This window comes from Miniopterus schreibersii (genome assembly GCF_964146895.1).
Source record: "Miniopterus schreibersii genome assembly, chromosome: 4".
Classification (NCBI taxonomy): Eukaryota; Metazoa; Chordata; class Mammalia; order Chiroptera; family Miniopteridae; genus Miniopterus; species Miniopterus schreibersii.
Genome location: NC_138105.1, coordinates 28,114,078 through 28,127,946, shown reverse-complemented (window position 1 = coordinate 28,127,946; position 13,869 = coordinate 28,114,078). Strand labels below are relative to the sequence as shown.

Sequence of the window (13,869 nt, the reverse complement as noted above, 5' to 3'; positions counted from 1 at the left end):
AACCAGTCATCAAAAGCCAGTCACCAAGAAAGAAAAGCCCAGGACCAAATGGCTTTACTGGAGAAATCTATGCATTTAAAAAAGCATTAACGCCAAACTTTACCAAAAATTTAAGAGGAGAAAACATTTGCAAACTCATTTTATGAAACAAACATTACTCTGATAAAAAAGCCAGACTGAAAAAAAAGTCTTATCCCTTATAAACACTGATGCAAAAAATCCTCAACAAATACTAGCAAACTGAATGCAAAAGCAGCACATTAAAAGGATTATAGCCCTGGCTTATGTAACTCGGTTGGTTAGGTATCGTCCAGTGCACCAAGAGGTTGCTGGTTGATTCCAGGTCAGATCACATGCCTAGATTTCAATCTGCATCCCCGGCAGGGAGCATGCAGGAGACAAATGATTGATGTTTCGCTCTAACATCGATGTTTCCTTCTCTCTCCCTCTCCTTTCCTCTCTCTAAAAAATAAAATCTTTTAAAATAAATAAATAAATAAAAGGATTATACACCATGACCAAGTAGGATTCATCCCTTAGGTGGAAGGACAATTCAATATACAAAAATCAATAAACATAATACAACAAACACATTAACAGGATGAAGAAAATCACATGATCATCTAAACTGATGCAGAAAAGGCTTTACAAAATTCAACACTTTTGCCTGATAAAAACACTCAAACAAACTAAAGAGAAGTAAATTATCTAAACATAATAAAGGTCATATATGAAAATTCCTCAGCTAACATGATATTCTATGGTAAAAACTGAAAGCTTATTCTCTAAGCTCAGGAACAAGGTTAGGATGACCACTATTTCTACTTCTATTTTACAGTAGTAGAAGTCCAGGCCACAGTAATCAGGCAAGAATTAGAAATAAAAGATATCCAAATTGGAAAGGAAAAAATAAAAGTATCTGTTCATAGAGGACATGATGTTATACGTAGAAAACCCTAAAGATTACACACACACAAACCAATCCTATAAGAATAAACGGATTCAGTACAGCAGCAGGATACAAAAATCACCACTCAAAAATCAGTTGTGTTTCTATACACTAATAATGAACATACAAAAAGAAAAGTCAGTAAATAACACCATTTACAATAGCATAAAAAATAAAATACTTAGGAATAAACCTTACCAAGGATGTGAGAGTTGGGCACTGAAAACTACAAAACATTGCTGAAAGAAATTAAAGACACAAATAAATGGAAAGGCATCCTGCGTTCATGCACTGGAAGACTCTGTGGTGTCAAAATGCCTATCCTGCCCAAAAGCAATCTTCAGATTCACTGCTATCCTTATCAAAATCCTAATGGTATTTTTTGCAGAAATAGAAAAAAAACCCACCCTAAAATTAACATGGAAGCTCAAAGGACACAAAATAACCAAAATAATCTTGACAATGAAAAACAATGAAGGCCTCACACATTCTGTTTTCAAAACATATTACAAAGTGACAGTAATAAAAATAGGAAAAAGGAAAACTTCTGGAGAACTTTAAAGGAGAGAACGACAGCAATACTGTCACTGTAGGGGATTTTAACACCCCAATGACTTTACTGGATAGATCTTCCAGACAAAAAAATCAATAAGGAAAGTGATTCTAAATGACACACTAGATCTAATGGATATTTAATTGACATTTTCAGAACATTTCACCCTAAAGCTGCAGAATATGCATCCTCCTCAAGTGCACATGGGACATTCCCAAAGATAGACTACATGTTAGGACACAAAACAAGTCTCTACAAGTTCAAGACTGAAATCATATCAAGCATCTTCTCAAACATTTACACAATGGAGCTGTAAAATGCAGCTGTAAAAACAAAGGATCCCTTACCCTTTGAGACAAGATGGTGGGACCTGGAAAGTATTATGCTAAGTGAAATAAGCCAGTCAGAGAAAGACAAGTATCACATGATCTTACTCATATGTGAAAATCTAATGAACAAAATAAACCGATGAACAAAACAGATCCAAAGACACAGAAGCATGGAACAGACTGACAAATCTCAGAGGGAAGGTGGGGGTGGGTGGGGAGAGATTTACCTAAGAACTTATATGCATATATGCATAACCCATGGGCACAGACAAGAGTTCGGTGAAGGCCTGGGGTGAGGGGGGCAGGGTAGAGGAGATCAATGGAGTTCGGGAAAGGGGACATTTGTAATACTTTCAACAATAAAGATAAATTTTTAAAAAGTTTTTTTTAAATATTATGAGTTTGCCATCAAGAGAGACATATAGATCAATGGAACAGAATAGAGACCAGAAATAAACCCTTACATGTATGATCAAATTATCACTGACGGGGTGCTAAGACTACACAATGGAGATAGAGAAAAAGATTCATGACATTGGAATAAGCAATGGTTTCTTTGATATGACACCAAAAGCACAGATAACAAAAGCAAAAATAGACAAATTGTACTACATCGAACTTAAAAATTTCTGCACAGCAAAGGCAACAATTTAACAGAGTGAAAAAACCTGTAGAATGTAAGAAAATATTTGCAAACCTTATATTGGTAAGAGGTGATTATGCAGAATAAACAACTCCTAAAACTCAACAACAAACAAGGCCCTAGCCGTTTTTGCTCAGTGGTTAGAGAATTGGCCCGAGGACTGAAGGGTCCCGGGTTCGATTCTGGCCAAGGGCATGTACTACAGTTGCAGGCTTGTCCCCGGCCCTGGTCAGGGTGCGTGCAGGAGGCAACCAGTTGATGTATCTCTCTCACATCGATGTTTCTCTCTTTCTCTTTCTCTCCCTTCCACTCTCTCTGAAAAGCAATGGAAAAAAATATCCTTAGGTGCTGATTTTTAAAAAAAAGGGGGGGCGAATATCTGTATTATCAAAGATATACAAATGGCCCAAAAGCATTATGAAAAATGCTCATCACTAATAATCAGGAACTGCAAATCAAAACCACAATGCGACCCAGCCAGGCATGGCTCAGCGTTTGAGAGCATCGACCCAGGCTCCAGGAGACCCCGGTTTGATTCCTGTTCAGGGCACATGCCTGGGCTGCAGGCTTGATCCCCAGTTGGGGGTGTGCAGGAGGCAGCTGATGACTCTCTCATCATTGATGTTTCTATCTCTCTCTCTCTCCCTTCCTCCCTCTGAAATCAATAAAAGATACAGTAAAAAAACAAAAACAAAAATCACAATGCGATACCACACCTGTTAAGATGACCATTATAAAAATTAAATTAAAATAAAGTGTTGGCAAGGATGTGGAGAGACTGGAACCCTAGAGCACTGTTGAAGCCACAATGGATAAACAGTATGATGATTCCTCAAAAAAATTATAAATAGAATTATCGTATAATTATCATATTATCATATAATTATCATATAATTATCATATAATTATGACCCAGCAATCCCACTTCTGGGTATACATCTAAAAGAACTGAAAACACAATCTCATGTTCAATGCATGTTTACTGCGGCATTACTCGCAATAGCCAAGATATAGAAACAGCCTAAATGTCCAATCCTAAATGTCTATTGACAGATGAGATCAAGAAAATGTGGTATATAAATATAATAGGCTTTTATTTATTCAGCCTCAAAAAAGAGCGGAAGCCCAGCTGGCGTGGCTCAGTGGTTGAACATCAACCTAGGACCCAGGAGATCTCAGTTTGATTCCTGGTCAGGGCACATGTCAGGGTCACGGGCTCAATTCCCAGCAGGAGTGTGCAGGAGGCAACCAATCAATGACTCTCATCTCTAATCATTGATATTTCTATCTCTCTCTCCCTCTCCTTTCCTCTCTCTGAAATAAATAAAGATATATCTTAAAAAAAGATGGGAAACCTGGCTGGTGTGGCTCAGTAGTTAGACTGGTGTCCCACACACCGAAGCGCCATGGGTTCAATTCCCAGTCAAGGGCATGTGCCTTGGTTGCAGGTTTGATCCCTGGCCCTGGGATAAAGCATTGATACATGCTAAGTAAAAGAACTAAACACTGAAGTACCACATATTGAATGATTGCATTTATATGAAATGTACAGAATAGGCAAATGTATAGATTGGTGAGAAATAAAGAAAGATTGATAAAAGGTACAAGGTTTCTTTCTGGAATGATGCAAATGTTCCAAAATTGATCATGTTGAGGGTTGTACTGGTCTGTGAACATATGTAAATTATATCTCAATAAAGCTGTTAGAAAACAGAATCTAGTATCATAAACAACTCTAAGAAATCAGTTTTATTCTCAATAACTAAAGTATATTTATAAGTACCTTGAAAGACTTGTTTTCCTACTGCTGCTAAGGTAGGATACCTTGGCACTACATTCTCAAACCTTATTCCAAAAGTGATATAAGACATCTAGGGCCTTCAAATAAGTACTAAAGAACACTTCCATTTTTTCAATGCACGTGTCCCTTCTATGTACCTAACAGGTGAACCTTCCTTAAATTGTAGTCAAAGAAAGCTTAACATTCAATAAAACCTATTTGATTTCTGTGAACTAACAACTGGATTTAACTCTTGGGCTCAGAGCCTCTTAATTACCTACAATATCAGATTAAATCTGAAAAAGTTCATAGATTTTAAAAAAGTAAAAAACACAACAAAATGTTCTTGAAATTTACTAAAAGCAAGAGAGAGAAAAAAGCTTCTAATAAAGCTTAATTTCTGAAAGCATATGGCTGGTTTCTCAAAGCTCAGGCCCTTCTGCAAAAAGCCCTTTTTTCAAGTGATAATCCTTCCCTTCCAATTTACACTTAGCCCTTCCATTAAGAATTTCAGAGGGGAACGTTGTCATCACTTCCTTTCATCCTTTTCTATGACAGTCAGGAATCCTTACCTGGTTCAGGAAGCTCAGGCTGGGGGGTCAAAGTGGGAATTCCTGGCTCCTTGTCCATCTCCTCAGTGTTGGCACTGGATTTATCACAAACATTCAGCCGCGGCCCAAATGAATCTAAGCGGCCGGTGTGATTTGGATCTGTCAGCACATCCTCCAATATGTTCGTCGGAGGAGGTCTATGATCTGGGAGCTCATCCCCCTTCTTTATAGGGTCAGAAGAAAGTGAGACCCCAAAGGAACCCTCAGAGTTTTCTTTCTCCCTAAATCTGTTAGTGCGCTTACGAGGTTTAGTGCGCCTTTGGTTTAAACGCTGCCACCGCTTTTTAGGTACCACTTGATTAACACCATTGGTTTCATCAGTCTCACTGTTCATTTCAGAGTCCAGCTCTGGGCCTTTTCTGTTTTCAAAGGTGGGGCCTTTTTCAGGAAATTTATCAGGGTCAGACTGGTTGACTTTGTTGTCAAAATGAACATCAGAAAAATGGGCACCATCTTCGCTTGTTAAGTGGCCCATTAATTGAAGGGGTTTTTCTTTAGCAGGGTCTTCTGCCCCACCTCTCAAGGAGCCATTCTCTGAACCACCACTCTGTCTGTCTCCTGGCAGTGCAGCCTCTGGAATCACAGCTGGAAGCCGGTTCAGTTTTCTTTTACGGTCTGTCTTTAAGGCTTTACGGTTCACTGTGTTCTTTCCCATTTGGCCTGAAAAACTATCTTGCAATTTGGATGATGGCTTTGATCGCCCACAGTTGCGCCTAGTAATACAGTTTGAACGACTTTTGCCAGAAGCAGGGAGATCTCTTCTGTTGGACACTAAGCCAGGTATAGAAGCAGGCAAATTTCCAGACAGTGCAGAGTCACCTCCACTAGGGCTAGGATGGACTGGATCTTGAATGCCATCTCCATTTTTTTCTGAATTGTGATTGGAGGCTCCTGAAACCAAGACCTTAGAAGTCCCTAGAGGACTACTGGTAGAACAGTCCCCAAGACCAGGGCTCCGATAGGAGACCAAGTTTTGAGCAGTCATTAACCGTTGCTCCTTGGTCTTACTATCGTGCATATCTTTCAACATCATTAGCAATGTACTGAATTTGTAGTCTGGTTCAATAGGTATATGATTCTGACTAGAAGCAGAAGAAAAAAGTAATGGTTTTGATGGCTTTGATGTTCCAGATTCACTGACATCTTCACTTAAGGATCTATAAGAGAGTTCCTTCAACTCAGACAGAACATGTTTCACCACTGCTGTTTCTATGTCATTTGAATCCCTGGTTTTTTCATGCATGTTGCTCAGTAGTTTTAGCCCATCCCCTTTCCCACTTTTGGAAATGCTGGCCAAAGGAGAGCCTTTGGTATCAGAAGAACAGCATTTCAAACTGCAGTCCTCATATGTAATTGGAGGTTCTACTACAACTGGATTTTCTTTATGTTTGCACTTTATACTTCGGATCTTAGGCTGTTTACTTTTCGAATGGAACAGAGCTTGATTTGTAGCCCTACCCTTTATTAGTGAGTTCTCACTGCAAATGCTTGATGAGGTGTTGAATTTTGTAGAGAAACCATCATTTCTAAAATCCGATTGGGGTTTGCGGACAAGAGTGGACACTTTAAAATCAGACAGATTAACCTGAGATGTCTCAGTTCCAGACTCTGCTGTCTTAGTATAATCTGTTAAGTGGTCTGTAAGTGAGTTAGTAATGAGGGACTTCTGCTTTGCTTTTACCTTAGTGTTTGTGGCAGTATACCTGGAATACTTTAACTTTTCATCTTTCTGCATGGACAACATGTTCTCTGTTCTATCAAAAGCATCTGTAATTTCAAGGACACTGCTATCAGACTCTGAACTGTGATCTATGGGATCCAGATCACTGCTTCCATCATCAGAAGTGGTACAGATACTAATGGAATCACTCCGTTTTTCTTCATCGCCTGCTCCAATATAGCAGAGCTGTACTTTTGAACTACACACCAAACCTCGTTGAAGTTTCTTCTTCTCCCCAGAACGTTTAGAAATCAAGGCACCCTCAGACAAGCCCAGTAAAGAGTCACAATTTGAAGTTTCAAATTCTTTCTTTGCAGGATTTTTTGCACAAGAGGAAAACAGAAAACTTCCTGGGGCAGTGCTGGCCCCTGTGAGGCTGTTTGCTATCCTGGAAAGTTCATTAGAGGCCTGCTTATCAGATACATCCCCAGAAATAAAGTTTATGCCAAGGTTCTCTGGAATCTTTCCCCTCCGTTCTTCCTTATGTGCTTCAAATTGCATGTGGCCCTTTTTCACACAAGTCCTTTTCGGATTATCAGTGCTCTTTCTGGCTCGAGACTTAGCACAAGGCTTTTCCTTCTCATCTGCAGAATGTTCAGAGTCAAAAGCCAGAGATTTCAAGCAGCCATTAAGCAACAGGTCATGTTCTGATTCAGGATCATTTGTACAGTCCTCAAATGGCATATCCTCCTCACTGTCCAATTTGATCGAGCTGCTGACACATTTTCGGTTCTTCGACCCTTTGGGAACATCATACTGTTCAGCAAGACCAACACTGGCTTCCCATTTACTCAAAATTTTCTGAGGAACCTTAAATTCAAAGGAGAAAAAGTTATCACATATCAAAGAAATGGAAGAGGAAAACAAATGATCAGTGAGCACCTCACAAATTAGCTTCTCAAAGTCTTGTTGCAGTTCTTTAAGACCCTTTTATGGGACCAGTCAGGTGGTCAGGATCCATAGCTCACCCAGAGCTTAACTAATGGGGAGTCCTCACCACTACATTACCACTAAGATGTATTATTATAGGAAAGATTGATTTCATAAACCCTCCATTCTCCCTGCCTTTGTAAGCAGAAAGGAGTGGACCATAACTTGGACTACAACATTACATTACTAATCAACATAACATTACTAAATCAAGGAATAACCATACCCTTCCTACTTACCCCTCCACACCTTAAATAAGGATATAGTTTCTTTCTGACTTATTAAGGACAAGCACTTGCTCAGCTGCATAAAAGAGAAAATAAAAGGCTAAAGAAGATAAATATGAAAAAACGAGAACAAGAGAAACAAGTAGATCAGACCTGCCCTAGGCCTGAAATTTGAACCTCTGGTTATCAGTAGGCCCTTGGCTAATCAAGATTCTTCCATACATGTTACATACAATCTGGATTATAATCAAGCAATCTCCTGGGCTTAATCGTGTAGTCCAGAGACACCAAAACACCCGGGGTATAACAAATTACACATGCTCTTTTCTTGATTACTCAACAGAATGAGGACACTGACACTCTGTGAAATATACCCAATTTTCCAAACTCTTACTTCCCACCCTGATTTCATATAATAGATATTAGTCAAGGTTGTAACCATCACTTAGTGTTCACAAATTACTTTAATACTTGTGAAAGGGATGTTCTGCTGAGCATGTAAAAATTCAGGTCACCAGACAGGTAGCCTCCACTTATAAAGCAATAAACTGATCACTGGGTTTATTTTACATACAAACACACACCCATTAATTCTCATAAATGTTACCAGAGTGAATTTTCCAGAACCTGAAAGCTCTAATGAACTCCTCAGTAAAGGGAGTTGTTTAATCTACATAACTAAAGGCTTGACACAAAAACTGACACCTCCCAAACACCAACCACCCAAAGTATTAGCAAGGATATATTTATTAGCCTCCTTCATTCTAACAGCAGCACATGCTAGCTGTTTTAGAGTATCAACCTTATGAAATATTATTTACAATTACTTCTAATACACACAACAGTTGTACAAGAACATATGATTACACTAGTTTTTGAGTTGAAGACATTAGTCCTCAAATAACTCAAATTAAAAATAGCAGAGTCTCCATATTGATTCTAAATTACCCTATCTACGATTTTTATAAAATAGTCTAAAAAGTATTTATACACAGAGAAGTATGAAACACCAATCTAACAGAAACTATGTAGAATTGACTACAAAGAAATATTAAAAGAAATAAGCTGAAATTTACTTGACCAACTTTAACACAAAACATGAAGCAAACAAAACAAAAGCATAATGTTCTTTATTAAAATATAACCAGGTAGCCCAGCCGGGCATGGCTCAGCGGTTCAACATCAACCTAGGATCCAGGAGATCAGGGTTCGATTCCCGGTCAGGGCACATGCCTGGGTTGCAGGCTCCATCCCCAGTCGGGGGCATGCAGGAGGCAGCCGATCAATGACTCTCTCATCATTGATGTTTCTATCTCTCTCTTTCTCTCTCCCTTCCTCTCTCTGAAATCAATAAAAATATATTTTAAAAAAATACAAAAACATAACCAGGTAGGAACTGCAACCTTAAGCACTAACAACTGTACACAAAAACCAAAAGAAACAAAACAAAAATGTTTAAAGCTTTATCTTTCCCACTTTAAAAGAAATAATCCAGAGAGTGAGAAGTAGAATGTTTCAGTTTCTTTTTACATCAAATATAACCAAAAAAGATTGGTTTTGCCATTTTGTATTGTGATATCTAAGTGACATGGCAAAAACTAGCATTCTCAAAAATTAAGTATAAATATTTGGAAGGCTATCCCCATCTCATCTCTGCGAAAAACCTTGCTGTCTACCTATTTTCTCACAAATATCCATCTACCAAAGGGAATAACTTATATTTCAAAGATACAATACTTCTTCCTGCCTCCTCCCTGCCCACCCTCAAGAAGATAATTTGAGGGGCTTTTGTTCTTTTGCTTATTCTTTACCTTATGCCTATATCCTTTTTCTTTCTGCTTCCCTCTTCTCCTAAGGACAGGTAGCTCTTCAAATTGATGTCTGCCTTCGAACATGACAATTGCTTTTCCAGCCACCCAGGCTCTCTCAGAAGGGTCTCCGAAAGCTTCCACGTAGTACTGTCGATAGGGCCTCCGGTTGGAAACTAGATAAGGATACAATAACAAGTGTCATTACTTTAAAAAGATGACTGTTCATCATCAAGATAACATCCACACCACTGTCACCGAAGAAGCCTCTGTTTACCCACCCTCTCCCACCCAAAAATCAACAAGCTAAAATCTCCAGAACAAGAAACTCTGATAGAATGAACATTTTAAATGTTCAATTTATGTGGCAAGAAAATGCTTGAGTTTACGAAAAAACTCAATAGTTTGGTGTAGTGATAAGCTATATATTCCAACCAGTGAGAGGTTGATTAGCTAATCACAGAACAAATTAATATAGCAACAAACTAAAAGTTCCTTCTACCATCAGTCTATTAAGTCTTATACCCTCATTACTGGCAAATACAAAGGACATATAATAAGCTGCAGCACCACAAATATAATAATCAACAAGAACTAACTACCACACAAACTTCAAAAACACTACGCTAAAATATGAGAAAGAAATGTTTTAGCACCATACCATGTGCATAATATGCTAACATTTATGGAGTAGCTACTCTGGGCCACGCACTCATTACACTAAGTGCATTGCATGGATTCTTCTAAACAATCAACTCTAAGAAATAAGAAGTATGACCTCCATTTTATAGACACAGTAGTCCAATGACATCAGAGAGGTGGGCAAGATCAGAGTAAAATGTTGGTTTTGCAGAGAAAGTGTCACTTGGTATTTCAAAATAGAGAGATTAAAAAAAAAAAAAAAAAAAAGGAAGGAAATCTCAACATGAATAAAAGCAAAAAGACATCCAGTTATTCTACAGTTTCTTAGTTGTCCAAAGTACTATGCATACAATAATCAAAAATAAAAATTGCATCCAGAAAAGATTATAATCAACTTTATCTAGTATATGTATCTCCCATATACTTAGCATTTTTCACACCAGTAAAAAATGTCACAAAAGAAATACAGTCAGGGCTACAAAAGGTTTAATGATTTGTCTCTTTCTGGAAAAGAAAATTGTCTTATTTAAAAGTTCACTTGAACCCACATCTAATTCCCTTACATCATACTGTTTCAAAACATAAAAAAGAATCTAAACATCTCTTTGAAAAAACAGGAAAAGCCTACTTCCTTCAGAGTGGAGGGAGAAAAAAGGAAAGAAAAAGAAAAGGTAGGAGAGATTTATAAAATAACCTTAGAGCACGTATAAAGAAAGAGCTGTGAACTTTCAAAACTCCTGTTTTCACATGCAGTAACTGGAAAAATAGCCAAAATGTCAAGTAAACTTCAACGGAAGCTTCTTTATACATGCTAATTTCAAAGCTATAAAACCAAAGAATGAAAAGTACCTATGAGCAGCTCTCATAAACTTTAGTTGAAATGGTTTTTCTGTAAAAATGTGATTAATAATAAAATTACAAGCTGGTTAAATTTTCTGTTTAGTCCATTTTAAAAACAAGTTGTGAATAAACTGAACTCCTTAGACTCTATCTACTAAATTAAATCCTTCCATAGAGCCCGGCCGGCACGGCTCAGGGGTTGAGCATCAACCTGTGATACAGGAGATCATGGGTTAAACTCAAGGTCAGGGCACATGCCTGGGTTGCAGGCTTAATCCCAGCGAGGGGGGGGGGGAGCGGTGCAGGGGGGAGGGGTGCAGGAGGCAGCCGATCAAGGACTCTCTCATCATTGATGCTTCTATCTCTCTCTCCCTACTCCCTCTCTCTGAAATCAATAAAGATATATATTTTTTAAAATCTTTCTTTAGAAACCAACTATAATGAGGGATTAAAATTGGTATATATGCCTATACAGAGGCTCTTAAATCTTAAAGTTCATTTGAGAAGTAAATCATTCTCCCACAAATAAGTAAATTTACCTAACACAGAGTGAACAGTTTTGATGTGCGAGCAGTATAGAGAGGACAGAAAGGAACTCACTGATTGATAGGTAAGAGATAAATAAATAGACTATAGTAAAATCATAATTCCAATAACAAACATTCACTTTCAAAAAATAACACTAAAGTCCTGGCCATCATGGCTCAGTGATTAGAGCGTTAGCCTGAACACCAAAGGGTCTCGGGTTCGATTCCCAGTCAAGGGCTTGTACTTGGGTTGCAGGTTTGATGCCCAGCTGCAGTAAGGGCGCATGCAAGAGGCAATCAATTGATGTGTCTCTCTCACATCGATGTTTCTCTCCCCCACTCCTTCCACTTTCTCTAAAAATCAATGGAAAAAATATCCTTGGGTGAAGATTAACATAAAAAAACAAAAACAAAACCCACTAAAATACTAGAAAACATTAACTGGAGGACAAATGGGACACCTGAGCAGAATTTTTTTTTTAAATCCTTACCCTAGGATATATTTATATTGATTTTTATTTTACTTATTACTTATTTTAAATATGTTTTTATTGATTTTAGAGAAAGAGGGAGAGGGAGAAATAGGAAAATCAATGCAAAAAACATTGATCGGTTGCCTCCTGAACGCCCCCCACCAGGGACTGAGCTTGAAACCCAGGCATATGCCCTGACTGTGAATCGAACAGGTGACCTCTTGGTTCATGGGTTGACGCTCAACCACTGAGACACACCGGCTGGGCATGATTTTATTGATTTTTAGAAAGGAAGGAAGAGAGAGAAAAAACACACACATTGATATGCTACAACCGGGGATCAAACCTGCAACCTAGGTATATACCCTGACCGGAAATCGAACCGGCAGCCCTTTGATGTATGGGACAACACTCCAGTCAACTGAGCCACCCATCCAAGGCCTTAGCAGAATTTTTAAAGGTAAACTGCTTATAAAGGGGAGAACTCAGTATGAGAGCCCAGACCCTCAAATGCATGAATGAGTAAAACAAACAAAACAGCTAGAACTACAAGTAGTTCAGAACACTAAATCATAAAGTGGGAGGAAAGGGAAACTAAGCAGGTATTCAGTGGTCAGGCCTGAAATAGTTTGGATGCTATGTTAAGCTTGACCATTATAATATTAGCAATGAGGAACCTCGTATAAACTGTGTAACCACAGGCTCAATTTTGCATCTTAGGAAGATGAATCTTCTTGGCCTCTGAATAATACATTTAAGAGGATTTTACTATATTCCTTCTTCTAATGATGATAAAATGCCTATGTGATAAGATAATGTGAGGTGAATGATATAGGCACTGTGACACAGCATTAAGCTATTATTGACCTACATCAGGAGATTACTATTGACTTACATCAGGAGGAGGATCATCTGCTTCAGTGATCCTCCAACACTGATTCATGATGATGTCAATGATTGGATGTCAGGAACAGGCTATGCCAATGGTTGGGGAAATTTAATATTTTTGGACTGTGGTTGACCATGGGTAACTAAAACCACAGAAAGAAGATAAGGAAATGCATATATACAATGGAATTATACTCAGTCTTAAAAATCAATAAAATACTGATACATAATACAACACGGATAAAGCTTAAAGACATTATGCTAAGTTATAAGCCAGACACAAATGGACAAAGACTGTAAAAGTCTTTTTTAAACTTACATAATGTTAAAGTGAAAATCTTTAAAGGTAAAGAATGCAGACCAAAAGCTCAAATTTAGTTTTCTTCCCCTCTGAAATCCCACTAAAAAAACCCCAGTAAAAGCAGTTTTTAAAAGGAATAATACAAAAGACAAAGTATAGAAAGAGAAACAACAATATACATTTGGGAAAGTTGGAAGGTGGTGAGAGTTAAACCAAAGAGAGCTGAATGATAAAGCCAGCCTTGAGAAATTAAAAGCAATCTGATTTATCCCCAGCCTAGACGTAGAGTACAGAAAGGTCTAAAAACAAGATTGGCTGGAAGTCTGTACAAGATGAAATTAAGAGTATTTCCAGGTCAAGCTGTATTAATCCCCAATAAAGCTACAGTAAAGAGAGTATAAGTCCATCTAAGGACAAGAGAACAAGAAAGGACAGCTAAGTATAAATTAGTGTAGCTACGCAAGCATGCTATGCTATACAGTTTTAGAAGTTGGAAAGCACATGGATAAGTACTATAGCTAGAAACAATGGATCCTAGTGTGCCAAATCCTAAGTTATTATTGAGAAAAGCCAAGAACCAACTGTATCTACACCATGCTTCCTTCTACTAATGGACCAGGAACTGGCAACACCTAGTGCCTCTGCAGT

The 13,869-nt window shown here is 38.1% G+C and overlaps 1 protein-coding gene across 9 annotated transcripts in view; it reads right to left on the bottom strand.

The window, feature by feature from the left end:
• NSD1 (nuclear receptor binding SET domain protein 1) overlaps positions 1-13,869 on the bottom strand; it is a 151,001-nt gene that overhangs the window by 67,221 nt on the left and 69,911 nt on the right. For all 9 annotated transcript variants that reach the window (XM_081135002.1, XM_081135007.1, XM_081135006.1 and 6 more), the window contains 2 exons: positions 9,554-9,726; positions 4,827-7,395 (listed from right to left, as the gene is read on the bottom strand). In XM_081135002.1, the coding sequence (XP_080991128.1) occupies positions 4,827-7,395; positions 9,554-9,726 (2,742 nt within the window). The remainder of the gene's footprint in view (positions 1-4,826; positions 7,396-9,553; positions 9,727-13,869) is intronic.